At 32.4% G+C, this 22,526-nt stretch overlaps 1 protein-coding gene and 1 non-coding gene across 2 annotated transcripts; both read left to right on the top strand.

Annotated features, from left to right (window-relative positions):
* Nucleotides 1-5,656: 5,656 nt before the first annotated feature.
* On the top strand, nt 5,657-5,728 carry TRNAP-AGG. The gene has a single exon. It is a non-coding gene; the product is annotated as a tRNA-Pro (tRNA).
* A 14,453-nt stretch (nt 5,729-20,181) lies between these two features.
* On the top strand, nt 20,182-22,290 carry LOC120082066 (CASP-like protein 4C1). Its single transcript, XM_039037288.1, has 3 exons — nt 20,182-20,815; nt 20,895-21,030; nt 21,129-22,290. Exons 1-3 carry the CDS (start codon nt 20,556-20,558, stop codon nt 21,348-21,350), a joined length of 618 nt encoding a protein of 205 aa, XP_038893216.1. The 5' UTR covers nt 20,182-20,555; the 3' UTR covers nt 21,351-22,290.
* Nucleotides 22,291-22,526: the final 236 nt, after the last annotated feature.

Here is a 22,526-nt window from a genome sequence, read left to right as displayed (position 1 = left end):
ATACTTGAAACAACCTTCACAATTGAGATGTGACGATCTGATATAATTATTAAATTCGGAATGTCTCTTACCGAAGCCTTCAAATGAATAATGAATCAATTCCATGATGCATCGCTCTCCTTATCTACAATACTGAAAGTGATAGGATATATGTTGTTAATGCCATCAATGTGTATTGCTATTAACAACATACATTTATATTTCTCATACAAATGTGTCCCATCAACAATGATTATTGGGCAGATGCGGTTCAAGAAACACCTAATACACGGATCAAATGTCATGAAGACATACTTAAAGTAATGTTTATCCTCTACTTCAACATCAACGATCGTACTCAGATTTGCAAGCTTAAGTGTCTCGTCATATGCCCTAACAATAACATATGATCCTTCCGACGACCCTCGTGCAAACATCAACCCATACTCTCTAGCGCGATAAGCCCATCAATAACTTATATTCATTGCAAAATCTCGTCGGACATCCTCGATGATATCCCTCGGACAGTATGTTCGAACAACGTGTTCATATTTGAACTTGATTAAGTATTCAATAATCCAACTTTTTGCTTGTTGATAATTAACCATTCTCATTTCAAGAGAACATGTATGTTCACTTAGATATTTCGTCACTTTAAAGGAATCACTTTCTTTCAATTTTTCTGCACAAACACTCCACTTGTATTCCCCTATTGAACATCGTACAGTTAGCAAGTTATTCATTGACTTCTTTACACGGTAGTCGAAGTTCTTTACACAATAGTCAAAGTTCTTCGTTGATGGTCTGGGTATATCTATAAATGGTTGAGTTGGAACAGTGGAATGCATTTGAATCGAAGGCATCACAACTGATGGAATGGGAGCAGGTGGGGTTGGAACATGAATGTAAAGTGTTGGAGAAATTTGTGGTCCTGAAGATTGTCCATATCCATGAAAAAACTGGTTAAGGTCTTTGAGTAGAAGCGAGAATCATACCTAAATCCCAATTTTACAGAATGAATATGTAATAAAAGAAAAAAAATTAAGCATATTATTATAAATAAAGAAGAGAGGAAAGGAAATAGGAGACTTACCCTTGAAGATCTGATCTTCTCATATGATTCCTCTTTTCCAGAAAAAAGAAATCACGAACTCGATACCCTAATTTGGCCACCACCACGAAAGTTTCATCTGTATTCTCCAAGATGAGAATCCAAGGAGTTGTGGGCTCTTGGTATTTTGGATTATAAGGATAGAGTTTATGAAAGGAAAGGGTTGTGGGATCCTGAGAACTTTTCTTAGAGAGTTTTTTTTTTTTGTTTTGTTTTGTTTTGTTTTTATAGATTAGTTTTCACATAGTCCTCTGTAAAAATCTAGAGGAGGAAAAAGATGAATAACCAACCATCTACCCACCCCACTTTCACATAGTAGAGAGAAAAAGGAGAGGGAGTCAACTCCCTCCCAAAATTATTTTTCAAAAATTTAAATTAATTAAAAAATATATTTTAGTAAAACAAATAATATATATTTATATCATAACCACTTTATATATATATATGTAATTATATGTTATATAGTATAACCTATAGTTTTAAATTCTTTCATCAATGCACGGTATTTAATATAAATCTCATTTATACTAAATTTAATTATATGAATCTAATTAACATAATTAATATTTGAATTATATTTAAATACTTATTTTCTCTCAAACAAATTTTATATTATAATATATCACATACATTATAGTAATTATATCATATATAGTTATATTAAATTAATTATATCACATATAATTAATTTGAACAATTCAAATTAATTCAAAATTGATTTTCATTTAATCCTTGTTGAGTTACAAAGAGGACCTTGGACATGTAGCTTGAAGCTCCTATGGTACTTAAATAATTAATTAAACTTCTTTAATTAAATTATTCAACATACATTAACTGTTGAGCACTCCACTAAAGACGGACAGTTGAATTTTTCGCACTATAGATATATTTTTGTGTCTATTGGATATAACCAGTCAACAGTGAAATGACCTTTTACAAATTGCTCGTAAGTACAGTTGGATCATGCCCCTATAGTTGCATCTAACTTCTTAAATACCACTGATCCCTCTAATGAACAATAAATCATAGTCCAACTATGACCAAACTCTTCTCGGGCCAAGGGAGGGTGTGGCGCCACATTGTTTAAGCCTCAGAACCAACCCTTAAGGGAGAAATTTATCTACTTTCTCCGACGTTGGGGAATGAGTGAATTTCGTCTTGTGTGGTTGTATTCCCAACTCCCCAATCAGAAAAAGCCCCAAAATGATAGACTTGTTGAGTCAACGATCTGACCACTCTCACCTATACAAATCAAATGATCGCCTTGATAGGCAGGAGTTCACAACTCACTAAGGATTCAGGTCATGTCACCTATGATCATCCTGGTGAAATGTAGGTCTCCATTATGAACGGTGTTATATGAGACTAGTCATTTCGTGGTCCGGTCTTATACAAATTCCTTTGTATATGATACCCCCAATCACATGTCTCCACATGAATGATCAAGATCAGATCATTTATAACATTTTACAACAATTGTAACATCTACAAAGCGAGTCGTACTCATAGTGTCACCAAGATAAGATATACAACCTTATCCATCTACTACAGACCATTTAGGTTATCACTTAAACATGATCCACCTATATGTCTCTACATACATGTTTAAGCTACAGATAATAACCTTGGATATTAGTTTATTGGTTTATAGGTTTGATGCTACTAAATGTCAAATAAAACATTTCGTATTTTATTAAATAAATAAAATGTTTGTACAATACAATTACAAACTACAGGACCCTACGAAAGTTAGGGCATCAATCCTAACAATCCATAGTCAATATCGAACTGTGGATTACATTTGGATTCATTGTTGTGACCAAACCAAGCTTCATTTTGATCATCTCCCAAGTTACATGGCTTAATATGATCATCCATTGAATACATGGTGGACATGGTGGGAATATTACGTGTTGGAATGGTTGAATATCCAAAATTTTGACTAGTTGAAATGGGTTGATTCGTTGGATTCCACTGCTGGTACATATTCTCGGTGTGTACTCCATGACTTTCGTGAGGTGTAACTGATACAAATAATGGCATCCAGGATGATGCATCACTACCTTCTAAAAAGAAGCTAAGATCTTCGTCATTGACTATGTCAATTGGGGGAGTCGATACCAATAGATTGTAGCAATATTTAATGTGTATATCAAATATATTTGGATCAATATTCAGTCGTTGGTGCATAATATTCACTAATTCATTATCTGTTATATCATTTCTGATCTTCAGACCTTTCATATGACCTCCAACATTATTTCTTCCTAACTGGTTCCATTCCCCACCAAACTGTACAAAGATGCGAAGTAGCATCATTGGTCTAAAATTGGATTAACAAATTTTAAGCAATAGCCAATCAAACTTTAAGAAATCACTCATTAATTGATAAGTGATCGCCCAACTATTTATAAGTATTCGCTTAGAATTGTATACGCGATCGTGTATATACTACTAAACGATCGTTCAGTATTATATACACGATCGTTTATATAATACTATACGATCGTGAAGTAGTATATAAAAGATCGTTTATATAATACTAAAAGATCGTTCATATAATACTAAACAATCGTTCATATTACTAAACGAGTGCTTATATTGTAATAAACGATCGTCTATATATTGTTATACGATCGTTCATTCAATACTAAACGATCTGGGGGACAAGAAATACTGTGGAATATCACTTACATCTCTTCATTTATGGATCTGATAAACAAATCTTGCTCTATACCCAAAGACACAATGAAATGAACAAAGATGAAAACGATCGACAATGTGGATGTTGTACTGAAACTCTGAGAGAACAATGGGAGAACTTTGTGGTGAGTTTGATGGAAAATGAATAACTGAGAGTGACCTTCCATTCTTGATATAAATGTTATTTAATGCTATAGGTAGAATATTAGTTGGGAATAAATGTGTTGGTGGAATGTTAGTGCTGCATTTAATACGTATTGAATGAAAAGCTGAAGAAATTGTTGAAGAAAGAAGAATGTGGAACGGTTTGAATAGTTTTTTTTAAATTGGGGTTTCATATGGTCAAAAGGTCAATCATAGATAAGTTTTGAGGAATAAGTCATTCATTAAAAATAAAAATAAAAATAAAATAAAATAAAAAATTAGAGTTGGATCATTTGGTGAAATTTTCCCTTTTGAGCTCATCACTGTCCATGAACCAACTCCAATTCCAATTCCAAATGTTACAGATACAATTTCAATTTAAGAAATAGGGGAAAAAGATTATTGAAATTGAAATGAATAATAAACTCATTCGAGGGAGCTTAAATCTCCATTTAGGTGTTCTCTTCCTCTCGAGTTCATTACAAGAGTGTCGCATCAAAATTATGTATATCTTTTATTTTTCTCTCAAATTTTAAATACAAAAATGGTAAAAAACAGCTCACTGCTAAGAAATCTTAAAACTATGAAATTGATGCCATTGGTCTGATTGTTATAGGAATTCATTTGACCTATTAGACCAACTTCAAAAAATGAAATGAAGAAAAGAAAAGAAAAATCTATAATTTTCGTCCAATTTGACAACGATAGTTTAAAATTTTAATTTTTTTTTTTTGAAAATATTAGTAAAATAAGAATAATAAAACATAAAAACTTCTGAGTGAAAGTAAAATTTCAAAACTTAACTTCTAAAAAATCAAATATTTATCAAGCATGGCCTTAATTAACTGCAAAAAAAAATAATAATAATGAAAAGAGGATTGTAGTAACAAATACCCTCAAACTATAATTTATAAAGTTGTTTCAATCAAATTCAAATTTCCTAAATTGTTGTGTTGTTAAATTGAGATGTAGGCATAGCTTAAAACAAATTCTCTCATGGTCAATGCTTTAGTATTCAAATTTTGTGGAATTAAAAAAAAAACATAAAAGTATCATATAGTTTGAAGTTTTAATTTATCATATAAATATCTTTTATTTACTTTTTTAGAATAAATTTATAACAATCTTTATAGATTATAGTTTATTGGTGACTTATTCATTTTGAAATTTTTAAGAGTCTAATTGAAACAATTTTATTGAAAAAGTATGATGAGTTCATTGAGGTGTTGGCAATCAAATTACAATCCATCTAAGTCGAATCGGATTATCTAAAAGCAGTTAAGCTAATAAACGGGAAAGAACTTATATTATTGAAGTTTTCTTCTTTATTAAAGAAGTAAAAGATTTAGCACAAATCTTGGGGATATTTTTTCCCACGTTCGGAGGTCCCACAATACTTTGGTTGACAATCTAGTAACATAGGCCTTGAACGAGAGATATTCTCACAAATTATTTTCCCCTTACCTATATAGTTTTCTTTACTTGTTTCTTGTGATGTTGTTATGTAGTTCCTTTTGCTACCTTATCTAAAAAAAAAAAAAAATTGCAACAATTTCATTAACTTAAGGTGATGAAGGGTTAATTTCATGGTTAGAGTACAGAACCATATAGATCCATACCAAAATTTGCAATTTTGTCCATAATTATTTTCTGAAAGTTCTTGATGAGTTTAAAATAAATATATAATAAATAATTTAAAGAAATAAGTATCTCAACAATGGGCATTTGGTCTAGTGGTATGATTCTCGCTTAGGGTGCGAGAGGTCCCGAGTTGAATTCTCGGAATGCCCCGCTTTTTATTTTACTTTTTCTTTTATTTTTCAATTTTGTTTAATTTTATAAACGCACGTTTCATTTTTCTTTTTTTCTTTTTTTTTTTGTTCCCTTGTGGCCCGACTATTTATGACGGTCCGGCTTACCAAACACAACCAATATAAGATCAATTTCGTGGGACCTCGTGGGCTACCGGTTTTTTCATTTTGATGAAATATTTGATTTTCGAGTTTATTTTGAATTTGAAATTTTTTTAGGATTTAAATTGATACAATTATTAATTTAGGATTTAAATTGATATATCCTTTAAAATTTAGGGATATAAATTGATATTTCTCCTTTTTCATGTTATTTATATTTGTACGTCCCATATAAATGCACGAGTTTGTTGGTTTATAGTTTTTGTTTTAGTTCAACATATGGGGGATGGATTCAAATCTCTAACTTTTCGGTCAAAAACACATGCCTAAATTGACCTGGGCTCATAAACTTATAAAGTATGTTTATATCAACTTAAGAACAATTTTTGTGTTCTAGTTACGAATTCATTTTGTCATTCTAAACATGACTAGTTTAAAATTAAAAGATATGTTTTTAGCCAAAAAGTTACAATTCACCATGACCATGGTGTTGAAATAAATAAATAAATTCTAATTATTTTTATTTAAAATCCTCACCTCAACTATTAAATACTTGATCGTAATCTCTACAATACCATTTTAATATTTGAACATTTTACTTACTACCTCAAACACTTCTATTTCCCTATGTTTTTTTCAAAAAGTTTAATTCCAAGATATAATCATTCTTGCACTTAAAATAAAATTATAACTTCAAAGTTGGTTAATCTCTTGTATCGAAAAAAGACATTTTGAAATATTAAACTAAAGTATATGTATTATAATACATATTAAAGCAGGGTAAATAAATCTGTTGTATCATTTATTAATCAAAAGAGGCCTATAAATAGGCATAATTATAACAGTGACTAACCATTTAACTACCTGTATAATAAAACTTATAACAAAATATAAACTAATTTCTAATACTCCCCCTCAAGATGGTGTGGTTATATTAAGAATACCCATCTTGGATAGTAAGAAGAAAAACAAAGTTTTGGGCAAAGCCTTGGTGAAGATATCAGCAAGCTGCAAGTGAGACTGGATGGGAAAAAGTTTGACATTGCCACGGACAATGTGATCTCGGACAAAATGGCAATCAATTTCAATGTGCTTCGTCCTTTCATGAAAAACCGGATTTTCAGCAATATGGACAACAGCCTCATTATCACAGTAGATTAAAGAGGGATGAATAAGAGGTACCGAAAGCTCATGAAGAAGTTGTTCAACCCATAGCAATTCACTTATAGTAGCAGCTAAAGCTCGGTATTCAGCTTCGGCAGAAGAATATGATACCGTAGACTGCTTCTTAGCCTTCCAACTAATTATGGAATCACCCAAGAAGATGCAGAAACCGGTTATAGACGTCCTTGAATCAGGACAAGATCCCCAATCAACATCAGAATACGCCTTTAATTGGAATGTGTGGACAGGTTGTAGCAGAATACCTTGGCCCGGTGAAGCTTTCAAATACTTAAGTAAGGACATGGAAGCATCAAGATGAGGTTGTCTAGGTTGAGCAACAAACCGACTGAGCTTATGGACAGCAAAAGCTATGTCGGGCCGAGAAATAGTCAAGTATAGCAGTCTTCCAATGAGTCTCCGATACAATGTTGCATCAGGAAGGAGGGTACCAACATCAAATTGGAGCTTTAAAGCCGGATCAAGAGGTAGAGGAGCTGGTTTACAAGCCAACAAACCATGATCTGCTAGAAGCTGCAATGTATAATTCCGTTGTGATAGAAGAATACCCTGAGACGATCTTGCAATTTCAAGGCCCAAGAAATACCAAAGAGACCCTAAGTCTTTGAGCTTGAAGGCCTCGTGCAGATGATCTTTAATCTCATGTAGTACAGGTAAAGAAGCACCGGTAATGACGATGTCATCAACATAAACAAGCAAAGCAACAAATGATTGAGCAGAACCTCGAGTGAATAAGGAGTAATTGGACTTGGACTGAGAAAATCCCAAGTAAAGGAGTGCCTTTGAGAACTTGTCAAACCATTGGCGTGATGCTTGCTTAAGGCCATATATGGATTTATGCAAGCGACAAACAAGATACTCCCCCTGTTTGTGAACAACATTGTGCTTGTAACCCAAGGGCAGATTCATGTATACCTCTTCAACTAGATCACCATGTAAGAAAGCATTATTAACATCTAATTGAAGTAGAGACCAACCTTTTGAGACCGTAAGAGTAAGAAGTTGTAACATCCCACACCTTTTTATTTATTTATTAATAATGTAAAACTTTTCCCTTTTTAGTAATTGTCCTTAGGTGAAGAGCATGTTTGGAATTCTGAATTTAAAGTATAAATGCGAGGATTTAAGTGTTTTCGTGGAAATTATTCAAAAATTATTCAATTTTCAAATTCAATTTGAAAAGTTATGGTAGGAATTAATTATTTTTGGAAAAAGGAAAGGGATTAAATAGTATAAAGTGGGTTAAAGAAATGATTTAATTAGAGATATACTATTTTTCTTCTTATTATTATTATTAGTAGTAGTAGTTTTTTTTTTAAAATAAAAAGGGCACCCCATCTCCCTCATAGCCATCTCGCCTGAACGCCGCCCCTCACAGCCGCCTCGCTCGAACGCTGAACGTCCGCCGCCGCCCTCCTCAGCCCGTCGTCCAGATGCCACCGGTCTGACCCTAGCCACTCGCCGCCGAGGTTTTTGCCCTAGCCGACCACCCTTCGTCGCATTTCGCTGCCATTGCTACCCAGTCGACGCCCCATCATTCGTTAAGGCCCGACTACGTGTGAACCCCCCCGACGGTCGTCGTTCCGGCATTTTGCTACCCGCGTCGTCGTTTAGATCTGCTCCACGCTGTTCCGGTTCGCCCTTCAGCCGTTGTCCGCCAGTATAGCAGCTGCTAGCTGTCGGGTTCATCCTCTTCTACCGCCATTCCGTGGGGTTTTCGCTAGAAGCTTGGAATATGGGGTAAGATCTAAGATTTGTGTGTTTTCTTGAATGGGTTTAGTCACCCATTGAGTTTTGGTCTAATTTTAGTTATACTAATTATGTTGTGGAGCTTGGATTGAACTTTCAAGGTGTTGGGAACCACTGCCTAGTACGATTAGAGTTGGCTTTAGGGAATTTTGGGTTATAAATAGATTGGAATCTCCATGCTAAGCTTGGAATAGATTTCTGGATCAACTTATCGTTTGAGTAAGTTGTTTTGTGGCATATGAGGTATTTTCGTATTTGGAATTTAGTCTTGATTGTCGAACTTAATTTTTTTAAATTTTGATTCAGGGTGTGATTCAAGAATTTTACTAAGTTAAAGGAGGGTGTAAATTACTTTTTGTTAGATTTAATTTGGAGGTAAGTAATCTTATCACTGGAACTGCTCACGAGCCAGGCTCTAGTTGTATGCTAGCATGATAAGTGTATGTTATGGTAAATGCTAGCATGTTGATTGACAGTATGACTTGAATCAAAGTATATTCTAGCACAAATTCTGATTTGTTTACATACACACCTAAGTGCTTGATCGTTAGTATGTGATAGTATGTGTTTTCATATGTCGATGTCTGATCTGCTGGCGTTGAGGCATACTTGTATGTTGTGGATTTATGATATAAGTTATACATGGATGATGTATAATATGTTGTTAAGAATTATGGGTATGCGATGCAGCTATGGTATTAAGGATTTTTATGTATGCTTTAGAACCGTACAATGTTGAATCTTAGCACGTTAAGACTGTATGAATATTCTCATTGATTAGTTAGATGCTCACCAGTTTGTGTTTCCTTCGAGATTCACCAGTTTGTGTTTCCTTCGGGATTCACCAGTTTGTGTTTCCTTCGGGATTCACCAGTTTGTGTTTCCTTCGGGATTCACCAGTTTGTGTTTCCTTCAAGATTCACCAGTTTTGTGTTTCCTTCGAGATTCACCAGTTTGTTGGCATTACTTAACTACAATAGGATAGGACTCAGTCTCTTATATGTTACATGTATTTATGTGCCATATGTGGTATATCAAAGGACAAAGATGTCTAGTCTGACCCCAATGGTGGGGTTACTTACTGAGTTTTTTATACTCATTCTTTCTTATATTGATGTTTCAGGTAAGGGTAGAGATGCACTGACGATGGCGCAGCGGAATTCATGATCGAGCCACTGGGACTAGTTTTTTTTACGCGTCCGCATCATGAGATTTAGAGTTCTCTTCATGTTTCCTTTAATGTTTAGTTTTGATGTTTGAAACTTATTATTAAGAATTGTTTTTCATATGTATTTATTAATCTTTATGATTTATGGGTACCCTATTATTGTTTTTAACAATTGCATTTAATAAGTGTCTTTTGAACTTCTCTTGTATTTAATTAGCATTTATTTCAAATGACTGAGCGTCGTTTTAAATTCTTTGCATACATTTATTTTAGTAACGGCCTTACCTTGGTCCTAGGGGGTCGGGTCGTTACAAAAGTACTTTGACAGTAACAAACTTGGCAATAAGAGAAAATGTCTCAATGTAGTCGAGGCCTTCTTGCTGGGTGTATCCCTTAGTTACTAACCGTGCCTTGTAGCGGTCAATGGTCCCATCTGCACGATACTTGATTTTGTATATCCATTTGCATGCAATAGAGAGTTGGCCTTGAGGTAAGGGCACAACAAACCGAGTACGGTTGGTTTCCATTGCTAGAAGTTCATCGTGCATAGCTTGGCACCAATGTTCATGAGGGACAGCCTGGTGATAAGACTGAGGCTCATATACGGCTGAGATATTGAGGGCAAACATCTTGTAGATAGGATTCAGTCTGTCATAAAATAAAACAGCTTGCAAAGGATACTTAGTAACTGTTTGCTGAGAATGATTGTGTAAAAGGAGGTTGCAATGATAGTCCCTGAGATATGAGGGTGGTTTAGTCGTCCTTGTAGAGCGGCGACAGTGAGAAGAATTATCAAGTAAAGACAGATGAGGCTGATCAGTGACTGCAACATCATCATCAGCAGGTGCAAAGGGAACAAAGGGAGCAGTAGGTTAAGAAACGTCATGTGAAGTACGCTGGTCAGAAAGCTCAGGAGTAACAGAAACAGATGATGAAGAGACTTCACTGCTGGATAAATCACCTGAAAATGGAAGTGATAATGGTAAAACTAGATCAGGAAAAGGGTTAAATACCTCTGCTTGAGAACTGATTTGATGAAAAGGGAATATGTCTTCATGAAACACAACATCCCTTGAAATAAAGAATTGCTTCTTCTCAATGTCATATAAGCGATAGCCCTTGATGCCAGTAGGATATCCCAGAAAAACAGAGGTAATGGCCCGAGGTTGAAACTTGGTCCTGTGAGAAGGTAAAGTAGAGAAAAAACAAAGACAACCAAAAGTTCGTAGTGAAGTATAGTCAGCATGTTTAGTAGTCAAACGATAGTAAGGTGTTTGCCAGGATAAGATATGAGATGGAATGCGGTTGATCAAATAAAATGCGGTCAATATGCACTCTCCCCAAAACAAGATAGGTAACCTAGCTTGAAATAACAGAGATCGTGTGACGTTTAACAAATGTTGATGTTTTCTTTCTACTATCGAATTTTGTTGAGGCCGTTCAACACAAGAAAACTGATGGAGAACACCTTTGGCAGCAAAAAAATCAGTAAAGGCCAGTTCTGGTGCATTATCCGATCGAAAAGCTTTTATGGAAAAACCATATTGAGTTTCAATTAACTGAAAGAATCGAGGGACAATAGTAATAGCTTCACTTTTGTTCCTCATAAAAAAAAAACCCAAGTGTACCGAGAATAATCATCAACTAGTGTTAAAAAGTAACGATATCCAGCATGAGTAGGTTCATTGTAAGGGCCCCAAATGTCACAATGTATAAGATCAAAAGCATGAGCGGCAAGTCTATTATGGCTTTGAATAGAGGACAAATCATGCATTTATTACAAGTACTATCCATGTCTACATGTAAAATGTCTTTTAGGAAACTAAGATGTTTATATGATGGATGTCCAAGCCGATTATGCCAAGTATAAGCAGAGAATGTAGTAGTGGAAGACAAACAAGTTCTGTAGTATGTGAAAATGAATGTAAGGACTTATCAACTGATGCTTGCAACAAGTATATTCCATTCCATTTGTTAGCCTTGCCAATCGTCTTCAAAGAGTACTTGTCCTGAATAAGGCAAAAATCACTAAAAAAAGTGACCATGACGGGTAGATATGAAGTTAAAGAGCTTATGGAAATTAAGTTGAAACAGAAATCCGATATATATAGCACATTCTGTAGCATGATATTTGTACTGATTTGAATATCCCCAACAAATTCAACCAGAAGCTGAGACTGATTAGGCAAAGTAATAGTTGTCGGTTTAATTTGTCTTAGAGTAGTGAATAGGACCTTATTATGACAGATATGAGCTGATGCACCAGAATCAAGTATCCACTGATCAGAAGATATATCAGAAAGGGAACAAATACCTGCAACGTGAGCTGTAAGAGTGACAAAATCTGCCTTATTGAACGTTGCTGCTATGGTGGCTGTGTTGGACTTGTTGAGATGGGATTAGAGCATAGCCAATAAGCCTTGGCATTGTTCAGATGTTAAAGAGGATAAAGAATCAGAATGATCTGCTCTTGCTGATTTGGGAGGTTTGTAAAGCTTGTGCCCTAGTGAATATCCATGGAGTTTGTAACAACGATCAACAGTATGCCCTTGAATATTACAGTGGGTGCAGATCGGTCTATCATTCTTCTTGTTTTGATTGGTGTTGCGAGAATAGCTTGGAGAAGTCTGATGGGAAGCAGAAGAACCATTTTTCACAAGGAGGGCAGTGGCATTAGATGAAGATATTGCATTGCCAAAGGATGAAGAATAAGCTTTCTGGTCAATCTCCTGTGTAACTAGAGAGAAGGTCCGATTGATTGATGGTTCTGGTTCCATTAGTAACAATTGAGATCTGATAGGAGAAGATGAATCGTTTAAACCCATGAGAAAATCCATAACATACTCTGTTTGGAAGTAAGTCTGTAGGTTCTTGACACCACCACAAGTGCATTTTTCATAAGAACAAGATGGGCGGTAGGAGATGAGTTCATTCCACAACGTTTTCAACTTGGCATAGTATATGGTAACAGAATATTGATTTTGGGATAAGTTGGAAATTTCACGGCGTAGTTGGAAGACTCTTGGTCGATTTTTACGTTGGTATCGTTCTTGCAGATCAACCCAAATTTCTTGAGCGAAATCGGAGAAGTTGATGCTAGCAGAAATCTCTTTGGAAAGAGAGTTAAGAATCCACGCGGTGACAATGCCATTACATATGATCCAAGAACTGAGTAACTCACCAGAAGGTCGAGGGATTTCACCATTGATGAAGCCGAGTTTATTTTGACAGTGAGCCCGATCTTTATCGCCTGACTCCACGAGTCGTAATTCGATTCCGTAAAAAGATTGGAAACGGGCATAAGGCTGGTGCTGTCTGAGGGATGAAGAAAATAAGGGTTCTGATATTGTTCAAGAATGGAAGATGAGGAAGCTCGAACATTCTCCATGGAGTTGGAGTTTTCGGATGAGGTTGGGTCGTCGGATCTGGTCATGATCGTCGTTTCGGATGAAGAAGGAGAACGAAAAATCGGCGCTCACTGATGGCACTCGACACTGTGGACGGAGGCGAGCGAAATTGGCGTTAGCGTCCGGAAGGTCGGGGAGCGAGATCGGCCCGAGAAGAAGAAAAGTCACAAGAAAAAAATGGCTGGAGGGAATACGAAAAGTCAAAGAGTTTTAATTTGCTCTGATACCATATTAAAGGAGAGTAAATAAATCTGTTGTATCATTTATTAACCAAAAGATACCTATAAATAGGCATAATTACAATAGTGACTAACCATTTAACTACCCGTATAACAAAATGTAAACTAATTTCTAATAATACAAATTATAATATAAGATTACTAAAAAATATTTAGGTGCTCCTTGGACTGTACCTATCTTTGTACAACTGAAGGAGTTGTCTAGTAAAATAACGGTCACATGGTGGTTTTTTTTAAAAAAAATAATAATAAATTTCTTTGTATGTTAAAAAAAGAGTGTGAGACTAAGCTGCACCTAATTATTGGTTGGAGATTTTTATTATGGATATGTGTCTAAGTGTCTCTCCACCATTGAATTTGTTTACTTGATTTCTTGTTTAATGAAATGCCCGTTTTTTATTTACCATGATATTGTCATTTTAGTTATTCGTCTACGATAGATTGATTAAAGACATTTATGTGATGAATTTAAAATTTAAAAATAGTGAAAATTTGGAAAAATAAGAAAATGTCATCTACGTTCTATCCTAAAATCAAAATGAGTGAAAGATATATTAGTTGCTCCTAAATCTTAATAGGTGTGTAAATTAACACATTAGGTAAACATGTGTTAATGTAAATTATTGTGATGCTAAACAAGAAGAAGAAAAATTAATTTTCTTTTAACCAAAAAAAAAAACCCTCATGACTTTATTGATCCAACTACCAATTTAATCCCTAATCTTTAAGACGTGTATCTATAATACGTAAACTTTAATATTTGTGTCTCAATATTTATTAAAATTTATAAACAGTTGAATTATTAAAAATTCACACATTTACAATCACAAAATTGAAATTTTGGGATTTTATTAGGTATAAAATTTAAATTTATATATGATTGAGCAATTGGTTCTTAAAAGAATCAAAATCTTCCGACACGTTATAGATAAAATTGAAAGTTCATGAACTTATTAGAGATAAAACTAAAAAATTAATAACCTATTAAATACTCTAAAAACGAAAAAATTTAGAATAAAAAGATTCAACTTAAAAATAAAACTTGCATTATTGGGGGATTTTCAAAATAAAAAAAATAAGAAAAACTATTTACATAAAATAATAAAAATTAATTTTATTTAATAGAGACTGATAAAAGTTTATAGATTTCTAGAAATTGATAGATGTCTAGAAATTGATAGAAGCATATCACTTTATTAGTATCTTAGTTTGATATTTTTTTCGTAGGTAAAAATTTTCCTATATTATATTTGAGATCCCTTATTTAAATATGTTTTTTTTTTCAACCAAAGTCCAAATTCTATTGTTGTCCTGTCCATCAAATCAAATATATATATAATTATTTAAACGTGGAAGAAAATTGAAATACCGAAAAACATTGAAGATGTCGGCTACATAGCTACAACCTCTAAGTTTTTTTCTTTTTCCTTTTTTCAAACACCATATTTTTGCCATTATATTTGGGGATTTATTCTATTTTAATTCAAAAATGTCTATTATATTAACTTGTAAACTTTTTTTTTTTTTTTTTTTAAGTTAATCGTTAAAACTTAATTTCTTCCTTATAATTTTTTTTAATTGTTAAACTTAATTCTTTCATTATTAAACTTAATTATATATTAAATCTACAATGAAAACATCTTACACTCATATTAAAAAAAAAATACTATGATATTAAATAATATTTACAATTAGTTCTTTTGAGATTTGCAATTTGAAAATGATACAATATGGGATTTAAAAACGACCCCTTGGCCTTTACTCCTCGTGGGAGTTGTCTTCGTATCCCTCTGAATTAGGTTCACCCGTTGTCGTTGTCGTCTACGATGAATACGTCTTCGATCGGTGTCAGCAACATTGAGTCGTCTTGTTTGTTGAATAATACTTTCTACGTTCATCAATGTTTGCTGACATATTGAACCCAATTCTGGAAGGTTGTTCTGCACTGAATATGGTTGAACTTCGCTTATTAAATTATTCCGTATAATAAAAAAAAATATTAAACAATATTCATATTATATATATACGAAAAATGTATGATTTGAAATATCTTACCATGGAGTAATAGTAAGCGTCGTCTGGTGAGATAAATCGCCTCGTGATCAAATTGTACCAGGGAAAGTAGTCGTCTAATACAGCTGGCCCGTTTGTTAATTCTCCCTGTGCACAATGATCACGTTGTCTATGCCAGTAAGATAAATACTCCGCATGGATTCAACGCCAGTCTTGGTTGTGCTTACCTCTTAAATCAATCTGGTGTAGTTCTGGGAGTGTATAGGACAACGAAGGTATCGTTCGTCGCATCTCGAACTGTCTCAGTACACGATCTGGATGATGCCACTCTACTATATGGAAGCATATAAGAGGGCTAACAGTCAACCAGATGTCTTCACCATCACGACAATAATCAGGTACTAACGACCAAATCTGTGAGTATGACGTCCAAATAACCAGACAAACGATTACATAAAATATAACATAAAAGATACATAAAAAGTACATAAGAAAATACAATTACATAAAATAAGTTTATTAAATAAAATCATTATAAATACATAAATTATACATACATAAACTATAACTATTTATACATACATAAATTATAACTATTTATACATACGTAAACTATAACTATACATAAACTATACAAAAATATAGGAATATACCAAGCAAAATTCAGTAAAAAAAAAAAAAAAAAAAAGCAAAACATACATATAAATACAGATCAGCCCAACTAGAGAAAGAAATATACCAAACAAAATTCGACAACGGAAAATGTAGGAAAATCGAGCAACACGACCGCTAGATTCGGTGAAGATCAAATGGAGGACTGAAAGTCGAGCAAAATCGAAATTTTGGAAGATTTTGGTGAAATAGAGGCTTCGGTGAGGAAAATCAACGATAGTTTCGGTGAGGGATCGATGATTTCGGCGAGGGAAAACGGCGATAGGGAATAAGAATTGTCGTTTTGGTGAGGAAGAAGAAGGGTTGGGCGGACGTTTTAATGCGAGGGAATCGTGTATCCGGTACACGATTTAGGGTAATCGTGTATTCGGTACACGATTTAGGGTAATCGTATACCCGGTACATGATTTCCTCAGTCAAACCTGCATGATTGGGCGTGCCAAGTCGGTACGCCAGATTAGGCGTGCCAAGTGGCTAGGAAATCGTGTACCCGGTACACGATTTAGGTGTAATTGTGTACCCAGTACACGATTTAAACACCTATTTTTGGGATTACTTTCCCCCAATCCTATTTTTGTCATTATTTATTAAAAAATATTATTTTAAAAAAATCATTTAGTCGATCACATTCAATAAATTTTAAATATTGTCTCTTAAAGTAAATTTTTTAATCAAAATTAGTTAAATAATAAAAACAAGTTTGAAATTCCATACGTAAACAAGTTTGTTCCAATATATAGTGAAACTACTGATAATAAATATTAAAAAAAAAAATCCAACAATAAACAAACTAAATTTAAAATATATTGAAAATACGATAATTAAAATTAGATACTTGAGAGTAAACGGATTAAGATTGAATGATTCTCAAGTACATAAATTAATATAATATTTTAATAGAAAAAAATTATACTTTATATTCTATATTTTTGCGTTTAATTCAACTAGTTTCTATTGCACCTTTTTTCAAAACAGAAAGAAATATCAACATTAATATTTCATAATTGGAAGAAATCGACATTTCTGTACTAAATAAATACATAAATAATTGACATTTCAGTTGATATTGACACCAGCATTTGAACTGCTACTTATGAATTATGAATTGATCCCTCATGTCATTTTAAGATTTATTTTAAAGAAAACGGACATTCATTGTAATTTATAGATTAAAATAAATAAATAAAATAAAAATTCAAAATTATTACCAATCTGACTAATGTAATGAAATAATTTTAAGAATCACTGCTTATGGAGAAAATAAAAATAAACTAATTTAAATAAAGTTTTTTTTTTCTTTAAAAAAAACATAAAGAAACAATGGATGAAAATAATTATCTTTGTTTTTTTTTAGGGTAATATTTTATCTTTATGTTGAATTTTGTGTTTAATATTTTATCATGCTTTTGACTAAATACTTCTACCTACTCTTATGTTACTCATACTCTAAATTTAATTTGTGGGAAAAAGAAAATCAAATTTTACTCTAAACTAATTAAAGTGTATCAAATCTTTATTTTAAATTGAATCAATTCCAATCAAAATTTAGATAAGGTTTACACATCTCGTCTTTTGTTAAGCTTTTGTTTGAAATTTTGTTAATGAAAGTACTTTCACATGATTCCTAATTACAAAATCATATGTACGTATATAATTGATAAAATTTCGAAGAAAAACGATGAATTTTATTTTATTTTATCTATTTTTTCCAGTTCAATCATTGCAAGATAAAAGAATAAAGTATCAATATTTGGGATGGTAATTGATATAATTTCACTTTATCGTGCTCAAATGGTTAATTTATATATATAGATTTGTGCAATAACTTGATATTATTAAACTTAGACTTTTTTTAATCATTAACGTTAATAGATGAATTAACGAAAATTGTAAAAATTATCTCACTTAATTAATTCAATAATTATTTTATGTTACTAATTTCGACCACTATTAATTTTAGTGCTTATTGGGTTGAAGAATATTTGTTTGTTAAATTGTAATCATTTGCAAAAATAATAATAATAATTAATAAATAAATAAATAAATGACAAATATCAATTTATATCTAAACTTTAAGTTTTATATCAATTTAAACTCTATAATAATTGTATCAATTTAAATCCATAATTTTGGGATTGTATTAACCTAACTCCCAAACTAATAATTGTGTCAATTTAAATCATAGACTTTTATAAGTATATCAATTTAAACCATGAACTTTCATAATTGTATCATTAAGTTAAGCCCTCTATTAGGTTTTATTTTGATACACTTATGAAAGTTTAGGATTCAAATTGATATATTTATGAAAGTTCAGGGTTTAAAGTGATACACTTATGAAAAATTAGGGTTTAAATTGATACATTTATAAAAGTTTAGGGTTTAAATTGATACAATTATTACTTCGAGGTTTTAATTGATGCAAATCTCAAAGTTCATGGTTTAAACTGATACAGACTCAAATTCGAAGGTTTAAATTAATACTATTATTAATTTAGAGTTTTAATTGATACAAACCCCAAAGTATAGAGATATGAATTGATATTTACCAAAAATAAATAAATAAAATAATGAAATTAATGACATTTTCATAAACATTATAATTATGTCATAGGGATATTTTTTTAAATATAAAAGATATTTACAGTTTATAGCAAAAAGTTCAAAAAGTGCTTCCACTTTGGAACTTTTTACTATAAACAGTAAATATTTCTATGATTTTTCTATTTATAGAAATTTTCCTTCGTTTAATTGAAATGTATTGAAAAGGCACTATCTGAACACATTATATATAAACATGCTTTTCAAGTTTGAATTCAATTTTATTCTCGAAGTTGCAAGTACTACTTTTAGAAATAATAATCAAGTATATAACAACATTTTTAAGAAATTATAGATATAACAAAATTTATTAATGATGTACTGTATCCATGATAGACTCGTATTGACAATGGTCTATTATTGACAAACTTCAAGAACTCAATTTAAATTTTGTTATACCTACAAAATATTTTATATTATATTATATTCAATTATAATCTACAAAAATATAAAATAAAACCTTTTCCCTTTACCAACTATTGGTATGTAGCTTTAATATGAATCATTTGATTTTTAAAAGATGTCATATCAACACATCATTTGGAATGCCCATTTTATGGATTGGGTTGATTCATGGTTCACATGAAATAATTCAAATCAATCCGAACTTATTATCAACTTTAAATTTTATATTTTTTTACTTATGATACAATTATATATACATATACCTATCTTCGTTTTATTTAATTTTATTATTTTATTAGATAATTTAAACTTCAAAAACTCCTATAAAAATTTGTTTTTAACACTTTGAAAAAGAGAAATTTCATTATATAAATTAAAATTGATTTATTTATTTTAATTTAATATGTAAAAATAATTAAATCAAATTTTTACTTATTAACATTTTAGTTATTTTCATAATAAAAATTTAAATAAATTATCTGATTAATATGAACCAACCCAATCTAATGGGTTGGATCGTGTTGTCTTAATTTTTTAAGAGTTATTTAGGTTAAAGAAATTTATAACCTGAATATAATTGTATTGGGTTTAAAAAAAATTCAACTCAATCCAATCCAATCCAATCCAATTCTAAGTAGGATATATTTTTACATTTTATATTAAAAATACTCATAAATAATTAAAAAAATCTACGGAACTAAATTTAAACATTATTAAAATTACAAAGACTACAGATAAAGATTAAAATTAAACAAAAAAAAAAAAAAACAGTGAATTTAGTCCTAGAATTTGAACATCAAACCCCATGAAAAAGGAGTTCATACTGATTACCAAACATCAAGTTTAGTTTATCATAAAAAGAAAAGTTATTTATTAGTACATAAAGTGATTTTTTTTTCTAAGAGAAAAGAAAATAATCAACCTAATTGAGCAGGGGGACAGGCCACACAGAGTGAGAAGAGAGATAAGAAGAAAACCCAAAAATTTTTAAAAAGCAAAATTTCTCTCTCATTTTTTCCAGTACTCCATCATTGTCCTCAGAGCTCTTCTTCTCTTCTCTTCTATACTCTCTCTCTCTCTCTTTATTCAGTTCCTGCTTTGAATAATTTCCCTCTCTCATGGAACTCTTGCCCTCACCCGTGACTCCACCTCCCTTCTAAATACCAAAAACAACAAAACAAATTCATACCTTCCCTTCTATATCTCCTCCATTTCATGTATGAGCTTCTCTTCCTCTAGTTCTTCACGGCAACGGCGACGGTGACTGCCATGCGATCCCCTCAGTCACTCCGTAACGGCGGCGCTGGCGGTGGTGGCGGTACACCATCTCCTCACGCTCGTATCCCTACTCCTCACCATCACTTTCACTCCACCGTCTCTGTTCAGAAACTCAAACGCTTCAACTCACTCATCCTCGTCTTCCGTTTATCTACCTTCTGTTTCTCCCTCGCCTCTGCGGTTTTCATGATTACTAACTCTCGTGGCTCTGGATCCGATTCCCCTCGCTGGTACGATTTCGACGCCTTCAGGTACGTCTTTCGCCCTTAACTTCTTCATTGAATTCAAATCAACTCACAACTCACCTCAAATCTCGGGAAAAAAAAATAGGTATGTTTTCGCAGCGAACGCCATAGTTGCAGTGTATTCACTGTTCGAAATGATCGCTTCCGTTTGGGAAATCTCAAGAGAAGTCACTCTATTCCCTGAGATTTTACAAGTTTGGTTCGATTTCGGCCATGACCAGGTCGAAACCCTAACCCTAATCCCTTCGTTCTTCCTTTCTCTCTTTCTTGTGGTCTAATCGGAATTAGGGCTTTTTTTTTTTTTTTTCTGATTCCATAGGCGTTCGCGTACCTTCTTCTCTCTGCAGACTCGGCAGGGACGGCTCTGGCGATAACTCTGAAGGGAACCGACACGTGTAAGGTAACGAGTGCCTTTTGTGTTCAATCCACGATCTCTATTGCACTGGGATTTGCCGGTTTCCTGTTTCTCGGGTTATCCTCCTTGCTTTCGGGTTTTCGGGTCGTTTGTTTCGTAATCAACGGCTCTCGTTTTCATTTCTAAAACACCCTATAGCGGCGTCATGTCGTTTTGATTTCGCTAATTATATACCTAATGGTCCTTTCATCTTTTTATTTTCTTTCTATTTGGTCCTTAATTTATATATTCTCAAAATTCTCGATTAAATCCTAAACTTTTAAACTACAAGTTTAGTACATAGATTTTAGAGTTTGTTGAAAATTCACGATAAAACTTTCAGACATGTTTAATAGGTTTTGAAGTTTTGATTTGGTGTCTATGATTCTTGATATATTTAAATTTTTTTTAAAATGTATTAATTGAGTCGATACAAATTTAAATTTTGTCTAATTAAATCCTAAATTTTTAATTTTGTATTGGGTAGATTGTTTTTTTTTAGAAAAAAGATGTTAAAGGATCTATTAGGAACAAAATTGGATATTAAGGACTATTAGATAGATCTAGGACACAAATTGAAAATTTAGGACGTATTAGATATTTTTTAAAAGTTTAATGGCTAATTAGACATAAACTCTAAAGTTTAGGGACTAAACTTATAAGTTAGCCTTTGTTATTGATAAAACCATAATAAAAAATGATCAAATTTTCAAAAGATTAAGGATCGAATTGAAAAAATTACATAAAAAGATTTTGGACCATTTGGTATGTTTAGCCACTGGAATATTTGTTCTTCACTGTTTATTCCGCTTCGTTGGTTCTTTCTCTTTATTTGTAGGGTGTACTATTGTGTTGTTCTCTACGACGACGACATGTCAACATTTGGGTAATTCTTTTGTGCATAGTCAGCCATAGACTCATAGTATTAGTAGCTTCTCTAAGTACGATTTTTTTTTTCAGGTTTATGATAGAGAATAATAAAGTTTATTTATTTATTGAAGTGTTTTATTATTATGGTGACTTGAATTGATGTAGTTATTATGATGGTTAAAAGTATACTAATCTCTTTAGATTTTCTTTACCGATCTACCATTATGAACAATTTTCCATAACTTGTTTGAATATCAAGCCCTTTTGTTTTTACATAATATCTTGAGAATTGGTCTTCAAAGCTTCAAAATGTCATCTTTGGGTTGTTTGGTCCCAACCTCAAGTTGATAGAGTAGATTATTATAGTCCACTCCATGTTTGGGGCTCTAGATACCGATACATAGTGGTATGTACAACTATTTGTTACATACATTTGTCTAGATAATAATATTT

The sequence above is a fragment of the Benincasa hispida genome, chromosome 7 (genome assembly GCF_009727055.1).
Source record: "Benincasa hispida cultivar B227 chromosome 7, ASM972705v1, whole genome shotgun sequence".
NCBI lineage: Eukaryota > Viridiplantae > Streptophyta > Magnoliopsida > Cucurbitales > Cucurbitaceae > Benincasa > Benincasa hispida.
This window is presented reverse-complemented; position numbering and strand designations above follow the sequence as displayed.